Below are 24,043 nucleotides of genomic sequence, written 5' to 3' on the forward strand. Positions count from 1 at the left end.
CTTGTCAGGTCTTGTCCGCGACTGAGATTCCTCAGAGTACCAATCATCTTGACCCGTCTCGATATCGTCCTGGTAGGCGATGGTGCGTTTCGAATAATTAGGGAATATTGTAGTGTGGTGCTGCACTTGCAGTACGATTGGTGAGGGATCTACATTCCAATGGTTTCCGGTACGGGATGGGTGTTGGCTGGAAACGAACTCTTGACATCTTTCACGAATGAAGTGCATCATGTCGCCGAAGCCTTTTTTCAGTAACGCGAGGTTTTCGTTGACTAGAGCTGAGACGAAGCCCTCGTGTGCCTGGGTGAAGGAGCAGGAAGTACTGATGCCTTCTGCCATAGTTTTGATCGTTTCTTGGCCATATGGGGCATCCGAAATAGCGGAAATGAAATCTTGAAGTGGAACTTCGTGGTATGTAAAAGCTAATTCTGGTGTCCTCATCGTCGAGATCTCAACGGACTTAGGTCTGGAGGTAGCGAGGATTTCTTGGGACGCCATTGCCAGCTGACCGGTTTATGGGGTAATGAACGAGGATTGATGGGAAAACTCTTGTTGGTTTGGACTTGTTTGTTTAGCCCGAGCGGTGCTCCATCAGTAGATCACTCAAGCTCAAATATCGTCAATCCCACTCTCATTACTCTCAGACGTGTTCACCCAACGGTGGTCGCTGTCATGCTCTGAATCTGTCACTGGCCTTGAAATAAACCATCCGCGTCAATCCGTATGGTAGGGTGCAGCTACGCTTCCAAATCTACAATCCCCGCTGTGTGCCCGGCAAGACACTCGATGACCTGTGACTCTGCTCATCCTGGTGTAAGGGCCTAGAACAGCTCCATTTAAACAGTTGCAACACATGAGCGTGGCTCGTCCTCGGCAAGTACAGAAAGCAGACGATCAAGCGGCTGAAAATCGAACAATGTGCCGACAATATAATCCCAACGCACAGAGCCACTGTCATAGACCGTTCGGAAGAGTGATGTTATTTCCTTGCTTGAGTAGCCGGAATATATTCTATGGCTGCATCATCGAAGACGAGTGTTGAATCGGACAGACCAGCTCTTGAATCCCTATATCCCATTCTAGACGGTCCAGAATGTCGCTGGGAGAAAGTATCATTGCAGCAATGATCCGAGTCAGTTGAGACACAGATTACGTGAATGGTAACAAGAACAAGACGTGGCTGCCCAATGTACAAGCTTCAAACGAATAAACGACAGCATACAGGAATCCCGCACAATCCCTACTCGTCGCAGTCGAGCGCTGCTCCCCCTAATCACGGTGATTGTCCTCAAAGTCCCTATGATCGCGGAAAACATATTGGCGATGAGATGTAGATGAGATTTCAGGCTTGAGAGTCGTCGTATAACTACACAGGTGCCACTTATGCCAACCATTGTCGTTAGACCCAAAATTAGTCATCCTTCAGGATATATGTGGCCAAGCCAGCATTGTTATGCAGTGTAAGTGCCATGAAGATAGATTCGAACCAACACGAGAACTCAGAAGATGGAACAGCGTGTGTAAATGTCCTGTGACGTCCGTTTTGTGAAACAGGCATGAATACTTCCAATTGTTTCCTAAACAATGACACGACTGTAGAGTTGTTCGCATGGTTATAGATCTACTTACTCCGCTCTCTTTCGTGCTGGGCTTTGAAGGCCACCAAGTGGCGACTAACGGGTAACTCCGCCATTTCGATATGTTGATGACCGGAGAATGGTCGCACTCCGTTGATTTTTGAATTTGCTTTACACCCTTCACAAACCTGAAAGAAGAAACCATGCACTTCTAATATAAAACCACTTCAGCTCTGATTGTGGAAGTGCGACCCATCTCCGGCTGGGGTACGAGCTCAGGAAACACTGATGACCGATACCTGAGGCATCGTTCCCCTTCGTGAGAACGCCGATGGAGGTGGGATCACAGTTTGTCAACTTTCAAGGCAGCTTGAAACCGGAAAGCGTGTACACAAGTAGAAGCGGAAGGACTGCTCCGATGGTGTGACGTGTGAATCGGAAAGGATTTCTCACGCGTCTTTCCGTGTCCTTCGGGTCCCAAGACTCCCCCTAAAGAGAGGCTGGTCACCTGCCTAACCAAGACTCAAGATCAAGCGGGTCATTTATCTCGTGCTTTGTAATTTGACTCCATATAAGAAACCATCTTTTCCCCCTCAAAGTCAGTTTCTCTTGCGGACTATGGCGGATTACAGCGGCAAATGGATCAAGACTTCATATCCATCCAAGGGGGTCCTGCTTGTCTCCTTGTCCAAGTGAGTAGCCCGCTTTCATTAGCTTTCATGTTATGGGTCTGATTGATGGGACCACTACCTACCTTATTCCAGACCTCCAGTTAACTCGTTCGATGAGCCGTGAGTCATCCCCCATCATTTCCCCCATAGTCGACGACCTTCATCCCGAATGCAGGCTGTGGCAAGAACTGGGGAATACCATTGACAGGATAAGCAAAGACGGCGAGATTCATGCTGTGGTCCTTGCGTCATCTGTCCCAAAGGCTTTCAGTGCTGGTCTTGATCGTCAGTCCCCACAATTGCCACCGCTTTCCACTCTGCGGACCAATTGAATTCCCTCCAGTGAAGGAAGCCGTCGACAGTTTAGCGCCAAAATATGAAGACCCTGCGCGTCAAGCGATATTTCTTCGCGATCACGTCACTGTACGCCATCTCATGCCTGCCACTTTGAATGATGCCGATAGTGATTGATTGACGAAGCGTTTCCAAGCTGCTGTGAGCAGTTTGGAACGATGCGTGCAGCCCGTCATAGCCGCACTACATGGCATCACATTCGGATTAGCGATCGACATTTCAAGTGCGTGCGATATCCGCTATGCGGCTGCCGACACTCTATTCTCAATCAAGGTGTGAAGCGAGTCTCATTGAAATTGATGGATTTATATACTCTTGGAAAATAGGAAGTGGACGTTGGTCTTGCTGCTGATATCGGTTCGCTGGCTCGACTGCCTAAAATTACGGGAAATGAGAGTCTGCTGCGAGAGCTTGCATTTACGGCGAGACCATTCAGCGCTGAAGAGGCGTTGAAGCTTGGTCTTGTGAGCAAAGTTGTACCAGGCAGCAGAAACGAAGTCTTGGTGAGATTTGCCTTCCATCGCTCTTCCTGCAGTCTACGTAACATCTATTCGAACCCACACCAGCGGAAGCGCTGAAACTGGCGAAAACCATTGCTTCAAAGTCCCCCATAGCGACTGTGGGCACCAAACACATACTCCTCCACTCTCGGGATCACAGGCAAGCTTGACTTGATTCGCTTCGCTTTCAACGCATTATAATTGTTGATATCGCTTCAGTGTGCGAGAGAATCTCGATTATGTAGCCACCTGGAACCAGGCAATGCTCCAAAGCGATGCAGGTCAATCTGTTTTCTGTGTGACTAGCCCGACTGATCTTTTCATCCAGGACTTCAAGGATTCTATTTCTTCATTCGCATCGAAGAAAGCCCCTGTATTCAAGCCCCTTCCCAAGCTATGAATTCAAACGAGGGTCGCCGATGTATCGATCTGCTTTGTATCTCCCACAAATCCAGATTATGAACATGCCTAGCGGTCTCTTTCTGGTCTGGTCCGTAGCAGAATGAAATTGTCGTCCCTTATGGCAAAATGACACGACAGGCTGTGGCTTTGTGTGAACAAGGACAAAGACTTTTGTTTGTGGACCTTGAGCTTCAGGCTGTGAAAGATCCACCCGTCTTAAACTTTATGGCACGCCGCAGCATGATCTACCTCAGGGCGCGCACGATCCATTCCACAGATTGCGAACTCGAACCTTCGGCGTTTGCACTGCTGAAACGAGCCGACTTCGACTGTCCCAGACCGGCGCATCCAAGTTGAAAGCAACCATACCGTTCTCTCCATTCGGAGCTGTGACCATGCGACTGGTGTACTTTTGCTCACTCGGTCCTCCTCTCGTTCCCGAGTCATTCCGGCAGATGATTCTCACTACTCCCGTAGGAGGCCTCTGCTCATCACGAACTTCCCGAGCTCCGAGTCCGTCTCAAGGGGGCATTCTGTCCAGCCAAAGTCACGTCCTTTGTTTATGTGCAGTTCAGTCTAGAACAGAACAGACGGGATGTTGCTATGTTGTTCCATCTGGGTGTTTGCCTTGGATGTGGCGAGTGGCTGGTGATCGAATCTATCTGCGTGTCAAGTCGCATGACGGTATTAGTTGCGCTGATGTATCCTTCCAGCGCGACTAATTTGGGATCAACTGCGACGATTAGCTGAAGCAATGCCTGGCACTGGAGAGTATCGGTTATGTATGGATGCCAATTGAGGTTTGATACCCCACTATCTCATCGTCATACGGCAATCTATGTGATCAACGAAGTCGAACGGGATGTCATTCAGCAAGAAACATAGCGAGGGATTATATGATTCCTGTGTGCCGTCACCGATGTTTCGACAACCTAGAGTAACTTGGATCGTCACAGTAATGATATTAATTGCAAACGATACTCCGAGCTATCCACCACTGGACGCTGGAACACAACCGTTGTATACAGGGGTGTACGACGAGCATTCAAATTTTTATCGATCCGATCACTCGAGTAAAAGAATCGAGTTCCGAGCGGTCCAGTCTGTGCTTGTCGTTGGCTGTCCGTGCTGGCTAGGTCCGCCAAGAGTTACTCGTTTGTCGCAGCCGGCCCAGTAAGAGGTTTTCTAGGCTCCACGTGGAAATGAGCTGTGCTGCCAGCAATGATCTCAGCGAGGAATGAAAGTTAGCTTGAAACCGTCACTATGCTTGTTCTGCAGTGGATAGACGAACTAGATAGCAAATTCTAGTGTTATTGGCAGATCAGGGACATATCCACGAGCAATGCTGCGCGAACACGTCTGGATACGCAGGGAGGGCCAGCTTCGCATTTATCCATAAAGCTTTTCTCGAACCAAACAAACAAGTTCAAACCAACAAAAGTCTCCCTCATCTGTCCCTGCCTGTCATCTTGTAAAACAGAACAACTCGTAAGCCAAGACCAGCAAGAAAAAAGTTTTTACCTCAGACCTGAGTCTGGCCAGATCCCGCTAACGAGGACTCTCCCCACAAACATGCCAGAATCGCCCACTTTTACATATCACGAAGTCCCCCTGGAAGATTTTATCGCTGCCACCTCGGATGCACCCAATGGATCCGAAACGCTTGAAACAATCGCTGAAGAGATACGCATGTCCCGTGCCTTTGACCAGGCACTCCAACAATTTGTTTCAGCCCTGGCCTTGGAAGAGCTGGCGACGATAAAAGTCAGCTCCGCATCCATATTTGACATGATCTTCGAAAGATGTCAGGAGCTTGGCTCCGGGGGACCGTCTATGGGCTTGAGTGTAGAAAGCTCGCCAATTGTCTTCCAAATACAACACCACGCCACAATACTCTCTAATTATTTCACCGATTCCGAGCCTACCATCGCGTACCAAGACGACATGGAGACTTACCAGGACCATTGGTTCACAGAGGAATTCCAGGAACCAACAAGACCGGACAGGATCCCGTCCTCTCTCCCCAAATGGGGGGATTACATCCGCGCAAAAGCAACAGATGCCATGGCGCGAAGGGGAAACAGGAGACATGTCATTGGTGTCCTGGTTAATCACTCCAACGTCACCTTTTGGTACTTCGATAGGAGTGGAGGCTTCTATTCAGCACCTGTTGACCTTGTCAAGCGCCCATGCGAGGTCATTTCTGGGCTTGTCAGACTCTCCCTCAGTACTGCGTTCGCCCTTGGCTTAGAGCCTGCTATAGAATTTCCCGACCCATGGAGGGCATTTGACACGATGGAAAGCGCCGCTATCGTTATCCAAGGCATACCCTTCTTGCTGCAAGTTGCTGTACATATTTCGAGGGACCTCGAAGGCCGGGGGTTGGTTCTCTTCTCTGCCAGGAAACAAGACACCTCCGAACACTCCACATCCCTCATCATCCCAGAGAATGTGATGATCAAATTCTCATGGGAGCATGTTGGGCTGCCAAGATCAGATTCCCTCTATCGTCGGGCAGAGCAGTGTGGCGTGCATGGGGTGGCCCAATTGTTTTGCTCTTCAACCCTGGGACACCTTTCAGAAGGTCCCAGAACGCGACTCAAACATGAATCCCGGATAGATTATCGAAATCGGGAGCTGCGAGCACAAGTCCTGGGACCATCTTGTGTTCCACTCTACCGCGTCCTTCCTGACAGAGATTTCGAACGTGCATTCCGATCTTTAGTTGAAGGTACTCCCATAATCAGTGTTGTCATTCACCCTCTGACTCACAATCCGCTGTAGTTCATCACCGACTCTACAAGAATGCAGGTATCCTGCATTGCAACATCAATATGAGCAGTCTCATGGCTTCCAAAGACTCGCCTCCTCGCGGAGTTCTATTGGACCTCGACTTTGCGATTCAAGTTCAGGATGGGGACAGAGACCTCTCACCTGAGCCCACTTTTTCGGGTACTCTGCCATTCCTTTCCATGGACCTCCTGTCTGCTGCCACTCCCCCTCCGAATCGGCTGTATCGACATGATTTAGAATCATTTTTTTACGCACTTGGCTGGATTCTTGGCCGATATGACGCGCGCGGCAATCCCAGGATGCTGCATCAGTTCGCAGCGTGGCACAAGGGCCCTCTCAATGATATCATTTCGGCTAAGTGGAGATTTATGGGAGTTCCCAGCCACATTCCATCCACCAGGTCCTCACCATCACTCCAGATCTGGTTGCGCCGTCTGTGTAGATTGTTCAACGGAGGGTATGGAGGGGAGAACCAGGATGCGGACTATGATCAGGAAACTCTGGGGGGTGGTATAACGTTCGATACGTTCATGGGTGCGGCTCCGCAAATTGGACCCTGAACAAACGACTGTTATCTACGGAAGATCCACGCACCGTGCAGTAGTACACAACAGAAACCCGAGTTTCCATATCGCTTTCGAAATGATATTTCTGCCATTAATATTATGATGCCAATATCGTAAAGAACTGAGCGCCGGACCTTGAAGACTTTGGTGAGGGTTAGGCGCCGGGTAACATTTGTGCGAGGACTTAAAGGAACGTTTCCAAAAGTAATCGAGAAGAGTGTAAGGGTCAACTCATTTCCACGCGACGCCAGGAGCACACACGCAAGCCCCTCAAAATTCCCAAGAGAAAAATAGCGCGAAGCACCAGATAATGGGCTGGAAGGATGAAGGAATTCACAGAATGAGCTCACCGCCTCGTGATAGAAAGCGCCATTTATGAGCTTCGACTGTCCAAATCCCTAACGTTCAAGAGCAATTCTTCATTCTTCAGCGCATACAAGAATCGACGTGACTGAGATATTAGATGGCGAGCACGAGATCTCACTCGGTTCCAAAGCCAGGCCCAGAGACAAACTAGCGGATGCTGTGAGTAGAACGATATATACGGTGTGTAGAATCGGGCAATTGCTAGGTTGCGCGCGAGCTTGGTTCGCGGCGACCTAGGACAGATGCGCAGTTCCATTTAAGGCATCCGCGGGTTGAAGATCGAACACTGGAAACGCGAGGCGGATCAGCACAGACAAGGAGCAAGTGGATCTAGGGATTATATCTAAGCTCAGATCCCGATCGATCCATCGCGGTATAGTCCGGTTATTTAATGTCGGCTTCCGCAACTTTGTTCGTTGAATACTGGCAACCCGTCCATCGCCGACACCCTATACCATTCCCTAACCTTGTATGGCTATGACAACAATATTGCGCTGCAGCGCAACCCAATAGAATGAGCAGTCTCGTATTTCCTCAATAAATGACTTCAAAGGACAGCCGCTATTCGTTCCACCCGGTGCCTAAACACGGTGTAATGCACGGGAAGAACGCTTGTCATCGAAACGATTCGGGAAATGGGAGAAATGAAGGCTCTCGACCGCATAAAAAATAGGTCAACACACGTGTGATCTTACAGTTCATTCGAAGTGAGTACCAACATGAAGCTTAGCTTGGGCGAAATATTCAAATGTTTGAGAACGGGGGCCATTGCCTGCGCGTAACCTGTACCTTTGGTAAAGCCGCAATGAACCACTGCCGCCCAAACTAACTCAGAGTACATATAATTACATGTCCTGGCCATTCCATCGAGAAGCCTTCGGTACTAACAAATCGCTCACTGAAAATTCTAGTCAGAGCCGCCTCGCTTCAATAAGGGCTTTAAGCTTGGGAGGGCACAAGCAACCGCGGGCGCTATAAGAACCATTGACGGATATATTAATTCTCTGATTTCACCACCAAATAATGAGTTGGTCTGCGCCTGCACTATCATGCTGCTCTCTTCAAACTCTTCATGGCCGTGTGCAAGCGACGGTAGCGGGGTTTAAATTTAGTGTGTATACCTGGTCCTCCGAAACCAGGGGAGCACACCGCAGTAACGCATTTCCCCGTGGTTTTCAGGTTTTGACGACGGACTTATTATATACGAACCTTCAGGCCCTCTCTCCCCTACAAACCTTCAGGCCCCTGGCCCGCGTAAGCTATCATGCACCAAAAAAGAAAGAAAGGAAAGGATCATTACGAAGGCTCAGCACAAGACGCAGAGATTCATTGAAAAGAAAATATTTCCTTTCGACATCATATACCACCTTCTAGCTGCAATATCGTCACGCCGCGACGCAGCGAGCTATCGCACTTCTCAATCGCGACTGTTATGCGCCAACACGCCAATATCATAGATGCAGTGCGACCTTTCCACGATGCCAAACGCCCATGATGGCCGTGGCCGTCCATCGACTGCGCCATGGCATTCGGGCAAGGCCTCCAATCCATAGCTTTCGACAACTGCATCTCGAACTGCCCCTCACCGCGTACCTTCATTAGCGAGTTCATCGGGGGACAAAGCGGGTTTCGCAGTTATATCGTCTCCAGTGGAGACGACATAACCCCCTTGTTGTGCCGCCTTGCGCTATATAATCCGTTCCCTCAACAAAACAGGACGTGTGAACACCAGCGGTCAATGGGAAGGTTTTGCACGCGCTTGCTCAAAGGCACTGCGGGTATAAACGAAGAGCTTGTGTTTGTTCCAGGAGCAGGAGGATTGGATAACATTGGAACATCAAAGCGTTTTGTCGTGTCATTATCATTCCGCTGACGTCGATTTACGCGATTTTTGCGTGAGCATGACTTTGACACGCGACACTGATTCAAATCTTGCCATGTAGGCGTGTGGACTGCACCATGCGTCCGATGCAACAGAAATGACATTTCCAAAGCGGTAATCTGGGGTATCTTGAGAGGAAAAGGGGTGTGGCTCACGATCCATTTTTCGCTGTTGACGAGAAATTATATAACGAAGTTGGTATGCGTGGCCTGTTACGGTTAAGCCGTAACCCCGAACGGACATAACCGATGTTCCACGTGTTTTATTTCAGTTTTCTCGTGATCCCTTAGCTCTTGCTCGTGACTTGCTCGTGACCCCTTTCCTCTCTGAGTGCGACTCATCCAAGATGATAGCTTGCTTCAGCGTGGACAGAGGCTTCGCTTCCTCCGGCCCTTCATTGCATTGGCGATATTGGGGATTGACTGATTACGTACCTAGCGCCACAGGATGAGATCCAACGGAGCAATCTTGAAATTCTGCCTTTGATGTACGGCTCTGAGAGGCGAGATGGTTTTCAAATATCGCGGAAAGGGAAAACTAAGTTGTCATCCCTTGGGAACGTGGGCGTGTCATATCTAATCTCACCCAGTGAGCTATCTCGGTGATCAGCCATAGCGTCAAACTCGATCCTTGATAGCCTCAGTAGTGAGACGTCAATTCCCCCTAACATCATATCTGACCTATCACTGGGGAACCACCCCTATCGATCCCACCAGTACATAATTGTCCAAAAACCGAGACCGGTTGGAGTGCCGGGCATCTGACGTCCACACGGCGACGCTTCCCTGCAGTGACTACAATACACAATCGATGGATGATTTCGACCGATCGGGTATGCTCCAATATAATTTAATAGATACGGGTGTTCAAGCAGTCAAACCGTCGTGCAGCAGAAAAGCCAAAGACCCACATTTGAATATCAAGCAACGTGCTTTCCTGAGACGACACTTATTGGCCTATATTCACTGGACCTAGTTCTTATGCATAGGCATGTACCAGTATATAGGCAGTGCCCCAGCTTCTACCAGAACAGATGCAGCCGAGATAGGAGAATAGTACGTGCCGCACGCGTGCTGATCCGCTTTGCGGAGTCTACCGCCACGATCGATCGGGATCTAAGGATATATGCGCCAGATCCTGCACCCACCTTTTCTCTCCTCACCAAAGTAGTTTGTCCTCGGTCTCGTTCTTCTTGGCAGTCAACTAAGGGGCAGCGTCACTGTTGGAGGCGCAAAATATTCTACAGAAGGACAGTGTCGCATTTCACACATGCATCTGGTTGTCCAGGGCCAAGACTGATTTTCCGCAACTTGCGTTGGGCTGTTTACTCCCTCATAGCCACGGTCAGTCACATGAAACAAGGCATTATTATTAAACTTAACCTGGACTCCATTCACGTCGCCTGTATACACACTGTTCCCCAGGCTAACTACGGGTTTTCTAATTTCCACAGGTCGATTCCGAACGTACTGTCGTGGTCTGCCCCCGACCTTGTAATCATCTCAGGCGGGTTTTTGCCTCCTCACCTCAATTTAAAACCGTAACGTTGCGTTCTAACAGCAGTAGTCTACTTTTACTCGCCCAGCCTCCCGAATGTTGACCTCCTTCCGTTGAGCCATTTCTGCGGATCACCGTAGGTTTCCCTGTGCGACCTGTACCACCTAGGCCGGTCTCAATAACATCCTGCTACAGTCGTGTCATTGGTTAGGAGACAATTGGAAGTATTCTTGGTCATTTCAATCCAGAACAACGCGGACAGGACATTTACGCAGGCTGTTCCATTTTCTGAGTCTCTGTGTTGGATTGAATCTATGCTCATGACACGTTACACTGCATGACAATGCTGACTTGACCACGTATATTCCTGAAGGATGACTAATTTTGGGCCAACGATCATGGTTGGCTCAAGTGGCGCCTGTGCAGTTATATAACGACTCTCGAGCCCGAAATTCTTCATCTGCATCTCATCGCTAATATGTTGTTCACGATCATGGGACTCTGAGGGATCACCGTAATTAGGGGGAGCAGCGCTCGACTGCGCCGTCCGTAGGATTGTGTGGAATTGTATGCTGTCGTTTATTCGTTTGAAGCTTGTACATCGGCCAGTCACGTCTTGTTCTCGTTACCATTTGGAAGCATAGCTGCACCCGTACTACACGAATTGACACGGATGATGCCAGTGACAAATTCAGAACATGATAGTGACCACCGTAGGGCGAACACATCTGGGTTTGACTTCTGATGGAGCACCGCTCGGGCCAAACAATAGTTTTCCCATCAATCCTCATTCGTCACCCATAAACTAGTCAGCTGGTTAGCAGAAAATGGCGTCCCGAGGAACCCCTACCCCCAGACCTAAGTCCATTGAGATCTCGACGTCGGGGACCACCAAAATGTCAGAATCGACAAGACATATCACGAAGTTCCACTTCAAGATTTTATTTCTGCTACCTTGGATGCCCAGAGTGATTCAGAACTGATCAAAAACACGGTAGAGGCCATCAGTGCCTCGTTCTCCTTCAACCAGGCGCACAAGTGCTTTGTCTCAGCTCTCGCCAATGAAAATCTCGCAGCACTAAAAACGACATCATGCACTTGGTTTATGAAAGATGCCGAGAGTCCGTCTTGGGCCGGGGGACCACCAGTGAACACTCGCCTGGCACCAGAAAACGGTGGAACCCAGGGAGCTTTCCAATTGTACTGCAAGTGCAGTATAATACGACGATATTCCCTAACTATCTCGAACAGACCGTTACCTGCCAAGGCGATGTCAAGACCATCCTTGATGAAGGATACTCCGAGGAATCCGATAAGACCCGACAAGACTATACCCCAATTCCCCATTCCGCAATGGGCCCGCTACCTACATGCGAAAGCAAAGGGTGCAATGGCAGCACGAGGGAACGGGAGACATGTCCTTGGCATCCTAGCCAAATCATTCAAATATCACTTTCTGGTATTTCGATCGTGGTGGTGGCTTCTGTTCCACGCCTATCGACATCACCGACCACCCACGTGAAATTATCTCTACGCTTGTCCGGCTCACTTTGAGCACCGCATTTGCCCTTGGCCTTGAGCCAATCATGCAATCTTCCGACCCCTGTGACTCACTAGACACCATAGAAAGAACAACAGTCGTGGTCGGGAGCATTCCTGTCCTACTACACGATACCCTGCATGTCTCAGACATTGAGGTTCGTGGATTGGTCCTGTTTTCGACCAGGAAAGAGGCCGACTGTGAGCCAGAGACTATTCCGAACGACGTCATTGTCAAATTGTCGTGGGAGGGTCCATCATTGCCAACATCCGACTCCCTCTACCGCCGTGCTGAGCAACATGGTGTGCGGGGGGTAGCTCGGTTGTATTACTCAACCCTGGGACGCCTTTCAGAGGGTCCCAGAACAAAACTCAACTTAAAATCCGGAATACACTATTGGGATCGGGAGCTGCGAGTGCAAATCCTGGGACCGTCGTGCGTTCCACTCTACCGGGTCTTTCGTGATCAAGACTTCGAAACCGCATCCGACGTCAAGATGTTCAAGAGCAACTCCTTGTCCCTTAGTGTACGTGCTTCCGAAGTATATGGAAGAGCCTAAACGGGGATACGAGATGATGCGTGTGGCATTCCAGCGATGCGGGAATGCCAGATCCAGTGACGAGAACCAGATACATGTGGAATGCCACACAGTGTGTCGATCACTCTTGTGTAGAATATTTCATACCTCCAAAAGTGAGGTCTGCCGAGAAGTCTCACTTTAGCCTAGGATCAAGCCACATTCGGAGTACGGTGCCTGAGGGTCGAAAAGATTGAGGGCGAACTGCTTTGACGAGGAGACAAAGTGCGTGCAGGATCGAGCGCATATATATATCTGGTTTGATCCCGATCGATCGCGGCGGTAATACCGAAAAGATGTACAATTTTCCGATATAGTGCCTATCTCGGCTAGCTGTGTGTACCATCTGCTCCCGTAGATATCCAGAGCAAAGAGAACTAGGTCCAATGAATACACTTGTTGGAGCAAGAAAAGAACATTGCTTGACATTCCAGTGAGCGTTCTCCACTTCTCATTTGGCTGCCCGTGCCGGTTTGACCCTTTGAGCACCGGTAGTTGGCCAAGTACCATACGGACGAAAGCGATAAAATCGCTACTGTGTATCGTGGTCGGAAGCGCCGCCGCATTGGCGTCAGGCCAACCGATCTCGAATGTTTGAACGGCCATTATAGTCATGCGAGGGGATGGTTCCCCATTGCCGGTCGCGGGAATTAGTGTGTACACACATCTTGCTGAGCAATGCTATCAAGCACGGAGTTTGACGCTATGGCCAATCGGAATGACATACACATCTAGGTTCCAGGCGATGACAGCCTTGGCTCGCGATATTTGAAATCGTCCCGCCCCCCGCCCTGACGCGATGAATAAGTTGGAGTTATTCGATGATCAGACAGTCGACCTCTGAGTTTTAATCCTGATATCCCATCTGTGGGAGCTAACCGAGCACGATGGTATCCATTTCTCTCTACAAGCCATTGATTCCCCTATTTCGGATCGTGGACGAGGGCTGGAGAGTAGCGTCTGTCCGAATGATCCTGGATGCAGGGAGAAAACTATTATCGAACCAGCCGCACGAGATCCTTCGCTGTGCATGATTCATTGTTAACAGGGCGAGCCATACGTGCCTCCACAGAGACGAGCAGGTGATAGAAATCATCGCTTGAAGAAGATGTAGTTTCTGTTGAACCGGACCCACGGCGCAATCTCAAGGTATATCAGTCCAGATATATAGCAGCCTCAAGCGTCGTATAGGCTTGAGCCCTATTATAATTGGAGTGAGTGATAACGAAACGACAAACATGATCGCTTTAATGCTATCCAGTCCTAACGGTATGGATTGCGACCTATTTGGACGGCACAAGCTCCCCGTTTATGTATACCCGCTGCAGTTTTGAGTTTGCTTTTGAGCAAGCGCGTGCAAAACCTTCCCATTGACCGCTGGTGTTCACACACGGTCCTGTCCCATCAAATCCCGTGCACAACCCCTTCATCACATTTGCATGTGAACAGTTCCATCTAAGTTCATCGAGGTCCTCGAACAAGCTGAGAGCTCTCATCAGCCGAGGCAAAGCTCCTCGATTACCATCCCCACCTAGCCATTCGGGATTCGAAGGGACTTCGCGGACAACAGGGAAGCGGACACGGTCCCCGCAACATATATCGAGCCTTTGTAAGTTGGAAACGGGACGAATTGGCGCAAGATGGCGCAATAAGGCAGTTATGTCGTCTCCAAACTCACTTTCGTCCTCGATGAATTCGCTGATGAAGGTGAAGGGCAGTTCGAGATGCATGAGGCCAGGGTTCGACTTGTCGAAAGCGATGGATTGGAAGCCTCGTAACATTGAATCCGAATGCCACGGCGTGGTTGAAGGATACCCATGCGGGGCACCCAAAATTCTGAGTGCATGCAATGGGCGCCCATTGGTTATGCTGGTCAGATTGCAAATAGGGACTGCCAAACTTTCCAAGTGAGGAAGGGCGTGAAATGGGAGTGGCGGCATGTCCGCGGTACCAGTGTTCATGAACTCTTTCGGATGAGTGAGTAGAAGATGACGGATGGACGGTTGGCAAGTGAGTGCAGGGAGCAGGTACGGCCAGCACCCGAATGGCACGCCCAGGAAGGAAAGTTGCAGTGATCCAGACACCAAAGGTGGCGTGATAGCGTCCGCAAGTTGATCAGAAGGGAAACAAGTGAACGAAGAAAGGTCCAAACGGCTCAGACGAATCGTTTGTGACAGTGCCTTAAGAAGCAATAACGAAATTTCGACCTTATCCTTATCGTGATCCGAGCAACCTAATTCCAGTCCGAGTTGGGACGGAGATCGTTTTCGTGCCGGTGAAGATGTTGCTGGAGTGTTGTCCCGGATTGATAAGAAACGTATCCATCTAGCCCGATTTGGGTCTCGAGCAATGTTTTGCAACCCAACAACCAAATCAGAAAGCGTCAAATCGACAGGACGTGACCACGGCCACAATGGGCGTTTGGCCTCATGGAAAGGTCGCACAACGACATGATTCCATAAATATTGGTGTGTTGCCGCATAACAATCGCGATTGAGAAGTGCGATGGCTCGCTGTGTTGTGGGGTCACAGTATTGCAAAAGGTGGCATATGATGTCGAAGGGAAATATTTTTCGCCCCTTCAATGGATCTCTACGTCTTGTGCTGAGCCCCCTCAAGGTAAGCGACAGTATCCCTTTCTAAGAGGTGATGAAAATGACAGAAAGACGACATCCACGCAAACACTGGTGAGTCTTTGGGGAACAAGCATCAAACAGATAGAAAGTACCTCGTTGCTATCGTCGCTTGCACATGCCCACGAAGAGCTCGAAGAGAGCAGCATGATGGTGCAGGTGGTAACACAGGGGGGCGCAATTTATTCCACCAAGAGAGCCGATGAAAATCGCGGGAGTTGGTACCATTAATGAATCGACTATTCCCAGGCGGGAATACATAGCAAACGTGTGCCTCATCCAAAGTCCTCCAAAGTCCATGGAGACTGCTCCCAAATTCGACATGACGCTGCCTAATGCCTCAAACACCTTGGGCAGAAGATCATTTATGAGTGTGACGTGAGAGCTTTCTCTTCTGCTTTAATTGTCCATGGCAGTTCCGATGTGCCACAAGCAGCCGCCAGGGGCGGCGACATGAGAAATCAGAGGTGCTGATGTGGCTCCAACTCCAACTCGAATTCGGCGTGTGGGAGGATCTGGAAGCTGGAATCACGTTCGACTTGAATTTGCGCTCACTTTTTGATCCTGAGCCTGGAAGGCGCTTACACGTTTTACCCTTCCACCTGCATTAACAATTCAGATATATTGTTACGAAGTCATAGAAGCTGAAGTCCTGCCTACAATTCAGCGCACCAGGCAATAAGTTTACGAGCGAATTGACATGGAAGGGAGGAGCGGGTTCGTTGATGAAACAACTGATTGGGCTAGCTGCATATATTCGTGGGAGAAGTCATGAGGCTCAGATCAACTCTGTAGTCTTGCCTCAACTATATGCTGCCAGACTTGGCCGGATTTGTAACTTTAACAATATGTTAGATGTCTATGAGTACTCTCCTATCAAGCTGAGGAGCCCGCTATATATGGAGTAGCGGAAATTGGCTCTTTCTTTAGGAGAGCTGGGCACCTACACAATAGACCCGCCTAGTAAATTGCTAACAACCGAGATCAAAGGAATGCTTCAACAGGAAGCGGAAGCACTAAAGTTTAATTTCCTCAGCCATATAACTATTGTACATTTCTTGTTGCAATTGCGGTGTATCGCCGCTCTTGACATCCAAGCGCCAATCACTGAAGATCCTACGGAACATGCGCAGGAGAGGCCCAAGGAAGCTCGTGATGTACGTTGAGCTCACCGTGGTTAAGACGTACATTGCGGGGGTTCCATGAGAATGAAATTGAAATGAAGATATCGATGAGCCGATGAAAGCGTTCATAAGTTATGTGATCTCATAATGGCCGCCAATGCCAAGCGCTGTGGCTATTATATGAACGTAGCTGTGCTTCATCAGGCCGCGCATTAGGTCAAATGATTACCCCACTATGGGGACCCAGAGGTTACCCCAAGCTGTGCCCTCCGAGTCCGGTCAAAGTCAGAGGAGGGAACAGCCTGATCTACTAAAGAAAACAGTTCTGTCCGCGCCAAATATTCGCAGGGAAGGTAAGTAAACAGATAATGTGCCTCGAACCTTGCTCGGGAATCCAGGAAGAATGTCGACCTGTCCTCAATATACTACACCACACTTTTCAATCCCGCTGACAACCTTCCAGATGACGATTTTCCAAATACTGGGTGGTCGATAGGCCCTTGCTGGATCTCACACAGCGGTCATCCAGACACTTGGGAATGAGTAATGCCTGGGCGGCGAAAAAAAGTGAAAATGGAGGTAGCCGTCCCGCTAGAGCATTCGATCTTCCGGAGTTAGCCGGACGGGTTCTTACCCGCCATGACAAACGGTTGACGGAACGAGATAAGGCCTATACCCTTAGGCTCCAGAGTGTACGTTCTGTGGGAGACCAGTAGTCTGGATTGTGCTAATCCACACCTTGGTATAGCACCTTACGGAAGCGTACTTGCTTGCCCATGAGCCATGGTGCCACCTGAATACATCCAGAGCAAGTTCAGCGACCCTCCTGTCATGTTCTTTGGTATTGGCCTCCAGTGGACTTGCTTCCCGTTGCCCAGACTACTATCTCTTCCCCAAGAGATGGAGAGCTAAAGCTCCTGTCCCTTCTCGGGGACATTCGTCGCGCTATTCGTAAGGGGCTTGAGTTGCATAGTGGTAAAGGGCTCAAGTTGTATAGGGGGGCCAATCGAATCCTGGGAAATCAGTCACCCAGCACGAACATGACGCGAGTGATGTGTATAACCGACAACAGCTTGGACACATTGTCTCGCCAGCCTCTTAGTGTGTGTGATAGGACCCGTCTGCACCAGTCTGCACCATTAAATGGAAAAAAACTACAGAACACTGCGGAAGCTCTGTGTGGGCTCACGGGAAGGTGCCAAAGTGATACATAGGTGGGTATACCCACAATAGCGATTGGGAGTCCCGCACTGGCTATAGCCTGTTGGGCGTAGACTGGTTGATCTCAAGGAATGCAGGAGATATGTTGGAATCATGATGCCGTTGCAGTGCTGTACACCTCCATGATTGCGTTTGTGTTTGCCACATTCACGCTCACATCGTCGCTTGCATTCGCCTTCCCTTTCCTCATCCTTGATCCCACTCCGCTCCTACCATCTTCTCATCCTCATCCTCGCTCTCTTTTCCCGGAGTAGATGGCGTAAGGCTGATGACAGGGAGTAAATAATTTCCGCCAAATCCGAGCTTATGCTTGCTTTGTAGACTTGCAGCCGTACCAGGGCTCTGAGAATAGTGCCTTCTCGGACACCCTCTTGAGCGGTAAAACTCTACAACAACCGCGATGCTGTTCTGTGGTAATTTGATTCAGGGGCCCCAAATGGCGCAAATCGCTCTTGCTAAGGATGCCTCGAGGATACGCAGGACTCCAGCCTCTATGACTTCGCAGCATTAGATCCTTGAGGACGTCTAAAGGGTGCATTCTGCTATGCTTGACTGCTTCGTCGCCAGTCTGGCCTGACAAAGCAATCGCATGCAAAGCTCCGACAACAACCTGAAGCAGACTCAAGCTTACAACAACGCCCGGGTGAAGACCGATCTGTTTGAATTCACCCACGGTTCCGCGGCTTCGCTGCCATGATATTTTTCTGAAAGGAACAAGTCCCGCATCGCAGTCAACGTCGTGGCTCCAAACTCTTCCAAGGTCAGACATGTAATGAATACCCGAAGAGATGGAATCCCAGGGGGCGCAGGGATGCAGATGACATGGATCCTGCGAACTTACCACCAGAACCCACAATTGCACTGGCTCCGCCTCCATTTTTGCTGCCGAATACCACGTTCGTTGCAATTACCTGCGGTGTATTCACCGGGACTCCGGCCTGCCCGACTTCGATGGTGACTAAGAGGTTTTTTTTTCCCGAAAGGGGTATGGCCGGCAGCTTCCACCCGTTCAGATTCTGGCCCCGTCCTCAGTGCAGGCCTAAACTCTATGAAGAAGCGCACAACGAGATAATCCACTAGTTGGGAGAAATTGTCCTGGTCTTCTAACTTGGCTTTCTGCTTTGTGGGTGACAATTGAGGCTTGACCCTCACATCAAACCAAAACTGTCTGACTACCTATTTGGCTGTATGCCACATCATCATCTTAATTTCTCAGATGTTCCGCTTTCACTATTTAACGCCCCTTTGTCTCTTCAGGAGGGGAACGTGTCGGTGCGACTTCTCTACTCATTCTCAGAATGGATATGCATGAAATCTTTCGGCTCAATTTGATCAACGCGATCTCCGAGGGGTCCGCCTGGCGAAGTCTGGTGGGGTCGGGGATGTATAGCGCCTAACCTGAGGTGCGAATATTACCTGTACGCAAGTATATCGCGTCGACCGAGATTAAAGTCTGACTTTCTTGAATGATTATTAAGCAGGGTGATAGGATGACACCACGCCAATTTCTGAGGTTATGTTACTGGACTCGGACTTCCCAGCGACAGACCTATAGATCGGGGAACTCATTCTGCCCCGCAGCTACCTCATTCAACGATGCTTACTGCCTGCACGTCGACGTGCAGGAAGTAGTTGCATGGCAAATCAACACACAAAAGCAGAGTTTCAATTGCGGTCACTTGTCCGACACAATATTGTAATAAGCTGGATGGACAGTTCTGGAATTCATTTCCGTGCGATTTTTTGCGATATCATTTCTGTGTCACAGTGAAGCCAATATATCTATTTTTGGTACTTTTTTCACTGTACTGCTTCGTTGTACGGCTGACACCGCTGATCTGGAGTTTCCGAGTCCCTCCCGAATGGGTTACATAATGCGACCCTGTGCTCCCTGACAGTGCTGGCAATCCTAGTCTAGAAGTATAAGCACTAATTACTCCCTGTTCTCGATGCGGGAGATGCCTACTGACGTCGGAGGGTCCGGATCCGGAACACGTGATGAACTGTCAAAACCAATTTCACTGGCAATAAAATGCTCACTCATCGCCATTCAATTCACTCATTTGTCTGGTCGTCGAAATGTAGTCGCCGAAAACTGATATAATCTACTATTCCGCTTTCCTTCCCCCTTCGCTTCCCCCTCCCTTTCATCCTCCCCATCTTTTCTGCCTTCAGCGTTTAGCTACCGCCGATCGTATGGACGACTCAAGTGCCGTACTCCAACTCAAAGGATATAGGGGACCTGGGAGACCGAGAAAATATGACTCTGAAGATGAGAGAAGGATTGCACGCACAGCTCAAAGGCGCGTTCAACGAGCAGAAGCAAGATTGTCTGTGCAATACTTTCCGCTCATTTTCACCTTAAATGCAAAGCATCTCATCCTCCTTCCGTTATTTAGGCAACGAAATGCTTCGGTTCCGATCACAGATAGTGGAACGACCTCAAAGTCATCCCCTGTTGGTGTGGAGGCCCGGGTCCCCACTCTGCAACCAGTCGTGGCTCCTCCTCAAGCGCCTTCAACTCCAGTTCAACGAGGGGATCGGCCTTCTGAGCGCAGAGGGCCCGGCAGGCCGCGCAAATATGAAACTTCTGAAGAAAGACGCATGGCAAGGACTTTCCAGACCCGCGCTCGCCGAGAACGGGCCAAACTGTGAGTAGCGCTCATATTTTTTCTCCCAGCGTACCCCTAGCGCTCGTCCACTATCCATTATTACATGGTTCTGGCGCCACATCCAGCCGTGGTGGCGGCTGGCGTGTTAGGGGTCACACGCGACATTTGAGATGCGAACTGACATATTTGGTTTTCGCCCCTCTCCGTGTTCCACATTCTCTCGTTGACCTCCTCCACTTCCCATTGCCTCCCAAACAGACTGGCTATACAACAAAAACAACAGATAGAGGGTCATCTCAATGATAGGGAAAACGTCGTTAAAGATGAGGATATTGATGACACTGGCCCAGGTTCCGCACCCACTGCTACCGCTTTCACACAACAAAATGTGGGGAAGACTCTGTTTCCGTCCCCCCCGCCACGAGAGATTACCGCGTCGCCACTGTCATTAGCATCACCCCGACCGGGACGGGTCAATTTACCCCTTATCAGCCGCCAGTCCACAACGAGTTCCAATGCCAGCACGATGATAGGTCCTTCCACGTCTTCTCGACGCATGTCACTTCAATCGATCCTCCATCCATCGAACGAAGACCCAATGTCGAAATTACATCACGCCACTCCCCCTCCGACACTGCCAGGCGTTGGTGCGGGTCTTACGTCGCCATCGAATGTCGTCCTTCCCCCCTTGGTTCGGTCTCCATACTCTTCATCGCCAGAGATTCCTCGGTACCCAAGTGCTGGGGCAACATCACCGCACTCATCGTTTGGTAATCCCCCCTCTGCGATGAATGGCCCAAGTCCCAACCTCAGGCTCGCCGCAGCTGGGTACCCTCTAACTTCCCCCTTTCTCACGCATTTCAACGCAACTACTGCCTCGCCTTCTCGTGCCATTACTAGTCTGGATGAAGCACTTGCTGAAGTAGGTAGGTTGCGGGACATGTACAAAGCCTCATTCGAGTACATCGAGGTTTTGGAAAGAGCCAATGAGGAATTGAGGAGACTTGGGAGTTTGAGTCCCACAATCAGTACGACCAGTGCGGGGACGAGTTTGAGCAGTCGGACGACGACAACGAACCCCTCGATGTCGCCAATCTCGCCAAAGTCGTCCATCAGGGGGTATTGCAGGTGACGGTGAGCCAGCGCCCATCCTAATCGTCCAATCGCTTGACTGAGGAAATGACTTTAGAGGTCGATCATGATCGATAAGTCTAACTTTATCCTAACGAGCTGCTAACGACGCAAGGAATTGCATGACTGCGCTGTTATTTCTGACACGGGTGTCGATGAACGGCCAGTCTGGCAAGCCAGCACGCCACAGCCCAATTCTTCGAAGGCCGAACTTTAATGATCTATAAACACAGACAGCCACTCATGTTTCTCCAGCAGCCTGACTGCTTGCTTGCTTCCCAATATGGTTTCCCTCTTCTATCAGTCGCTCGAATTCATGACATCGATGCCACTCCAATCATCACCCTATGATCACTGCCGATATGCCCCTCCCATGCATTACCTGCCTGACATGGAATGGTCTGGAACCAACCATCTATTCGTCCTCTGTCTTTGCATATATCCACACCTACCTAGCTTATTCCTTCGCTTTCTCGAGCTTGTTGTACGTCCCATCTCTCGTCCAGTCTTCCGCTGCTTCAGCCTTTCTCCTTTCTCCTAATGTCTCGAATCTGTATTGTACTTGTGGAATCTGTGCCATGGCCCCGTTTTCTTTTCATTCGCGAGTCCACTGTTTCTACATTTTATTTCATGACCAGATTCTTCTATGGTTTTTGGAATATACTTCGCACTTATGCACAAACGCTAATATCCCGCACTTTGCATATTTTGTACCACCCGTGCGCGCGCACGTCGGATTCTTTATTTTCTTCGTCTTTCCATTCTCGTTACGTTCTGTTCAATTGGAATCTGGGGTTGGATCTGATCTGGGGACTGCTCTCCTTTCCGTGGTTTTTGTTTTGGGTGTCTCGTTCCGGCCCTGCTGCACTATGTATGTTGTTCCTGTATTCACTCTAGGTCCATGCAATGCCGGTATTCAATCTCCTCATTGCTCGTACAGGTTATAGTGCCTCCATGCACTGTTGCGCTGCCATGCGTGTTGTGTGGTCTCCTCAGATTCATACGAAGTCCTCTCTTCTCTCTCCTGACTCACATCGATTCAAAGTCCCTTTCCCGCGCGCTTACACCGGTTAGTGTTCACTACCCCTGCAGTAACTACGTATACTCCATCTCGGGACATCCGACATTTGCGATTGCACAGGCGGTCATTGCATCGAGGTCCCTCCCCTTGGTTTGCAGCATGTACTCCTCAACATAGCCCCTCTTCGTAATAGTATTTGATAATCCCTTTATCTCTAATATGTTGTGTGATAGTATTTATGTAGGACATAAATGCCAAAAGACCCTTGATCAAGTCCACGAAACCCGAAATCCACTCTAACCTGTTCCAGTAAGTGCTCTCGATCAGATTACTGAATTTGGACTATCAAAGGTCCCATAATTCACCCCCAAGATTTTGATCCCTGCCCGGGCTGGGATCTTGCGATACTGCTACAATTCATTTCATTCCCTTTTCATTGACAGCCGTGTGACGACCGTACAGTATGTAGGAAGTCGACGGCAAAGAGAATAGTATGTGTATATGAAATCCAGTTCTTTTCTTTTCAAATCAGAGGATTGGCACTTGGGAGTTTTCAGCACTACTTAGTGGCTGTACACCCAGTTGTCGGAAGCGGTCTCGGGTCAGCCAACTGAATTTGGTATTTTACATAGTCCCTGTTACTTAACGCCGGAAGCAGATTTCAGTTTGCATTTTTTGACAGCGACAGATATGCCTAATGTGGGAAGAACACGGACGACGGCGGTTGCGCATGTTGTTCAGCATGTAAGTTACATAATTGTAGCGAATAATTCTGCTAGCTTGGTGGGCTTGGTGATCGCGGCGTCGGCGCTTGCCTAGCTAGCTTACCGCAAGTAATGAGGCGGTGTCTGTAAGCGTGACGCTAAGAGCCGAAGAAAATAAAAGCTACACCGCCTTCAATGGCAGCAGATTTCGGACTAGACTTTGAGATAGCCGAGGGAGAGCTTGGGGTTTTGTCCCCCAAATCGTCAAGGATTTACCCTACCGCGTTACCAGATTCTCGGGTTGAATCCCACTTGGCTGTGCGAATTTCCATAGTGTAACGTAATGCATGCGAGGATCCTCACGTTCGCACTGTGCTCTCCATTGTGCTGAAGAGGGTGGGTGATGGAGGGGGGGCTATATCCGGATGTGCCACGTGCTGAGTGGGGTTTGCTCGATCTGAGTCTCTGTGTGTGCACAATGTGAGGAACGTTGATTGTTGCACATATTGGCCCATCATCGGCGACCCATCTCACAACACCGTCGTGGGCATGGGATGAAGGAGGTAAGATAGGACCATTGGGGGCTGATATCGAGATGGCACAGCTACATCTTTGATATAGCAATGCTCAATTGGGTCTTTGCTACTATCTTAGGGTTGCGCGCGCGATCTCTTATATGCAACTTATGGTTCGCCGCTCTAAAGTCGAATGACTAATCCGGACTGAATTATCCGATATGTATACCGGACCTCCGCACTAGTTGATTGATTCGCGAGGCGGAGGTGGCACGGTCGGCGGAAAAGTACCAAGGACGAAGAACACGCAGGCTGTATATACCCGAAAGCAAAAGTATACTAGAACGAAATGGGAGA

At 49.6% G+C, this 24,043-nt stretch overlaps 11 protein-coding genes across 11 annotated transcripts; 8 read left to right on the forward strand and 3 right to left on the reverse strand.

Annotated features, from left to right (window-relative positions):
* The first annotated feature begins 2,054 nt into the window (after nucleotides 1-2,054).
* Nucleotides 2,055-3,701, forward strand: EI90DRAFT_2285516 (ClpP/crotonase). Its single transcript, XM_039052819.1, has 9 exons — nucleotides 2,055-2,269; nucleotides 2,342-2,368; nucleotides 2,424-2,533; nucleotides 2,592-2,671; nucleotides 2,771-2,875; nucleotides 2,929-3,105; nucleotides 3,207-3,262; nucleotides 3,322-3,379; nucleotides 3,431-3,701. The coding sequence occupies exons 1-9, from the start codon at nucleotides 2,196-2,198 to the stop codon at nucleotides 3,500-3,502; spliced, it is 759 nt and encodes a 252-aa protein (XP_038921386.1). The 5' UTR covers nucleotides 2,055-2,195; the 3' UTR covers nucleotides 3,503-3,701.
* EI90DRAFT_3037791 (uncharacterized protein) lies at nucleotides 3,625-4,476 on the forward strand. Its single transcript, XM_039058813.1, has 2 exons — nucleotides 3,625-3,717; nucleotides 3,744-4,476. The coding sequence occupies exons 1-2, from the start codon at nucleotides 3,631-3,633 to the stop codon at nucleotides 4,224-4,226; spliced, it is 570 nt and encodes a 189-aa protein (XP_038921387.1). The 5' UTR covers nucleotides 3,625-3,630; the 3' UTR covers nucleotides 4,227-4,476.
* Nucleotides 4,477-4,922: 446 nt separating this feature from the next.
* On the forward strand, nucleotides 4,923-6,961 carry EI90DRAFT_3037795 (uncharacterized protein). Its single transcript, XM_039058814.1, has 2 exons — nucleotides 4,923-6,235; nucleotides 6,289-6,961. Exons 1-2 carry the CDS (start codon nucleotides 5,077-5,079, stop codon nucleotides 6,855-6,857), a joined length of 1,728 nt encoding a protein of 575 aa, XP_038921388.1. The 5' UTR covers nucleotides 4,923-5,076; the 3' UTR covers nucleotides 6,858-6,961.
* A 2,842-nt stretch (nucleotides 6,962-9,803) lies between these two features.
* Nucleotides 9,804-10,938, forward strand: EI90DRAFT_3037802 (uncharacterized protein). The gene is made up of 4 exons (XM_039058815.1): nucleotides 9,804-10,454; nucleotides 10,536-10,617; nucleotides 10,675-10,744; nucleotides 10,804-10,938. Exons 1-4 carry the CDS (start codon nucleotides 10,092-10,094, stop codon nucleotides 10,817-10,819), a joined length of 531 nt encoding a protein of 176 aa, XP_038921389.1. The 5' UTR covers nucleotides 9,804-10,091; the 3' UTR covers nucleotides 10,820-10,938.
* A 1,136-nt stretch (nucleotides 10,939-12,074) lies between these two features.
* EI90DRAFT_2285968 (uncharacterized protein) lies at nucleotides 12,075-12,786 on the forward strand. Its single transcript, XM_039052822.1, has one exon. It carries the CDS (start codon nucleotides 12,195-12,197, stop codon nucleotides 12,705-12,707), a length of 513 nt encoding a protein of 170 aa, XP_038921390.1. The 5' UTR covers nucleotides 12,075-12,194; the 3' UTR covers nucleotides 12,708-12,786.
* On the reverse strand, nucleotides 12,787-13,445 carry EI90DRAFT_2286190 (uncharacterized protein). The gene has a single exon (XM_039052823.1). The coding sequence runs from the start codon at nucleotides 13,338-13,340 to the stop codon at nucleotides 12,867-12,869; it is 474 nt and encodes a 157-aa protein (XP_038921391.1). The 5' UTR covers nucleotides 13,341-13,445; the 3' UTR covers nucleotides 12,787-12,866.
* Nucleotides 13,446-14,008: 563 nt separating this feature from the next.
* On the reverse strand, nucleotides 14,009-15,507 carry EI90DRAFT_3117565 (uncharacterized protein; the record flags this gene model as incomplete). Its single annotated transcript, XM_039063006.1, has 2 exons — nucleotides 14,009-15,364; nucleotides 15,454-15,507. The coding sequence occupies 2 exons, from the start codon at nucleotides 15,505-15,507 to the stop codon at nucleotides 14,009-14,011; spliced, it is 1,410 nt and encodes a 469-aa protein (XP_038921392.1).
* A 1,309-nt stretch (nucleotides 15,508-16,816) lies between these two features.
* On the forward strand, nucleotides 16,817-17,882 carry EI90DRAFT_2285744 (uncharacterized protein). The gene is made up of 5 exons (XM_039052820.1): nucleotides 16,817-17,174; nucleotides 17,231-17,433; nucleotides 17,480-17,585; nucleotides 17,643-17,696; nucleotides 17,757-17,882. Exons 1-4 carry the CDS (start codon nucleotides 17,022-17,024, stop codon nucleotides 17,694-17,696), a joined length of 516 nt encoding a protein of 171 aa, XP_038921393.1. The 5' UTR covers nucleotides 16,817-17,021; the 3' UTR covers nucleotides 17,757-17,882.
* On the reverse strand, nucleotides 17,819-18,849 carry EI90DRAFT_2285957 (uncharacterized protein). The gene has a single exon (XM_039052821.1). The coding sequence runs from the start codon at nucleotides 18,578-18,580 to the stop codon at nucleotides 18,008-18,010; it is 573 nt and encodes a 190-aa protein (XP_038921394.1). The 5' UTR covers nucleotides 18,581-18,849; the 3' UTR covers nucleotides 17,819-18,007.
* Nucleotides 18,850-20,090: 1,241 nt separating this feature from the next.
* On the forward strand, nucleotides 20,091-21,648 carry EI90DRAFT_2286422 (uncharacterized protein). Its single transcript, XM_039052825.1, has 3 exons — nucleotides 20,091-20,354; nucleotides 20,574-21,449; nucleotides 21,505-21,648. The coding sequence occupies exons 1-2, from the start codon at nucleotides 20,308-20,310 to the stop codon at nucleotides 21,445-21,447; spliced, it is 921 nt and encodes a 306-aa protein (XP_038921395.1). The 5' UTR covers nucleotides 20,091-20,307; the 3' UTR covers nucleotides 21,448-21,449; nucleotides 21,505-21,648.
* On the forward strand, nucleotides 21,496-22,639 carry EI90DRAFT_2286405 (uncharacterized protein). Its single transcript, XM_039052824.1, has one exon. The coding sequence runs from the start codon at nucleotides 21,794-21,796 to the stop codon at nucleotides 22,391-22,393; it is 600 nt and encodes a 199-aa protein (XP_038921396.1). The 5' UTR covers nucleotides 21,496-21,793; the 3' UTR covers nucleotides 22,394-22,639.
* The last annotated feature ends 1,404 nt before the right edge of the window (nucleotides 22,640-24,043 follow it).

The sequence above is a fragment of the Cantharellus anzutake genome (assembly GCF_015039405.1).
Source record: "Cantharellus anzutake strain C23 chromosome Unknown EI90scaffold_6, whole genome shotgun sequence".
Lineage (NCBI taxonomy): Eukaryota > Fungi > Basidiomycota > Agaricomycetes > Cantharellales > Hydnaceae > Cantharellus > Cantharellus anzutake.

What these genes read in the sequence shown, in the direction of transcription:
- EI90DRAFT_2285516 (XM_039052819.1), top strand. Translation starts at nt 2,196, where the DNA reads ATGGCGGATTACAGCGGCAAATGGATCAAGACTTCATATCCATCCAAG. An exon ending in TTTCAGTGCTGGTCTTGATC is followed by an intron (nt 2,534 to 2,591) that starts GTCAGTCCCCAC and finishes AATTCCCTCCAG; the next exon opens with TGAAGGAAGCCGTCGACAGT. An exon ending in CTCCACTCTCGGGATCACAG is followed by an intron (nt 3,263 to 3,321) that starts GCAAGCTTGACT and finishes ATATCGCTTCAG; the next exon opens with TGTGCGAGAGAATCTCGATT.
- EI90DRAFT_3037791 (XM_039058813.1), top strand. Translation starts at nt 3,631, where the DNA reads ATGACACGACAGGCTGTGGCTTTGTGTGAACAAGGACAAAGACTTTTG. An exon ending in AGGCTGTGAAAGATCCACCC is followed by an intron (nt 3,718 to 3,743) that starts GTCTTAAACTTT and finishes GGCACGCCGCAG; the next exon opens with CATGATCTACCTCAGGGCGC.
- EI90DRAFT_3037795 (XM_039058814.1), top strand. Translation starts at nt 5,077, where the DNA reads ATGCCAGAATCGCCCACTTTTACATATCACGAAGTCCCCCTGGAAGAT. An exon ending in ATTCCGATCTTTAGTTGAAG is followed by an intron (nt 6,236 to 6,288) that starts GTACTCCCATAA and finishes AATCCGCTGTAG; the next exon opens with TTCATCACCGACTCTACAAG.
- EI90DRAFT_3037802 (XM_039058815.1), top strand. Translation starts at nt 10,092, where the DNA reads ATGCATAGGCATGTACCAGTATATAGGCAGTGCCCCAGCTTCTACCAG. An exon ending in TTTACTCCCTCATAGCCACG is followed by an intron (nt 10,455 to 10,535) that starts GTCAGTCACATG and finishes ACTGTTCCCCAG; the next exon opens with GCTAACTACGGGTTTTCTAA. An exon ending in CGACCTTGTAATCATCTCAG is followed by an intron (nt 10,618 to 10,674) that starts GCGGGTTTTTGC and finishes TTCTAACAGCAG; the next exon opens with TAGTCTACTTTTACTCGCCC.
- EI90DRAFT_2285968 (XM_039052822.1), top strand. Translation starts at nt 12,195, where the DNA reads ATGCAATCTTCCGACCCCTGTGACTCACTAGACACCATAGAAAGAACA.
- EI90DRAFT_2286190 (XM_039052823.1), bottom strand. Translation starts at nt 13,340, where the DNA reads ATGACTATAATGGCCGTTCAAACATTCGAGATCGGTTGGCCTGACGCC.
- EI90DRAFT_2285744 (XM_039052820.1), top strand. Translation starts at nt 17,022, where the DNA reads ATGAGTAATGCCTGGGCGGCGAAAAAAAGTGAAAATGGAGGTAGCCGT. An exon ending in GGACATTCGTCGCGCTATTC is followed by an intron (nt 17,434 to 17,479) that starts GTAAGGGGCTTG and finishes CAAGTTGTATAG; the next exon opens with GGGGGCCAATCGAATCCTGG. An exon ending in TGTCTCGCCAGCCTCTTAGT is followed by an intron (nt 17,586 to 17,642) that starts GTGTGTGATAGG and finishes AAAAAACTACAG; the next exon opens with AACACTGCGGAAGCTCTGTG.
- EI90DRAFT_2285957 (XM_039052821.1), bottom strand. Translation starts at nt 18,580, where the DNA reads ATGGAGGCGGAGCCAGTGCAATTGTGGGTTCTGGTGGTAAGTTCGCAG.
- EI90DRAFT_2286422 (XM_039052825.1), top strand. Translation starts at nt 20,308, where the DNA reads ATGGCAAGGACTTTCCAGACCCGCGCTCGCCGAGAACGGGCCAAACT. An exon ending in CGCCGAGAACGGGCCAAACT is followed by an intron (nt 20,355 to 20,573) that starts GTGAGTAGCGCT and finishes CCTCCCAAACAG; the next exon opens with ACTGGCTATACAACAAAAAC.
- EI90DRAFT_2286405 (XM_039052824.1), top strand. Translation starts at nt 21,794, where the DNA reads ATGATCACTGCCGATATGCCCCTCCCATGCATTACCTGCCTGACATGG.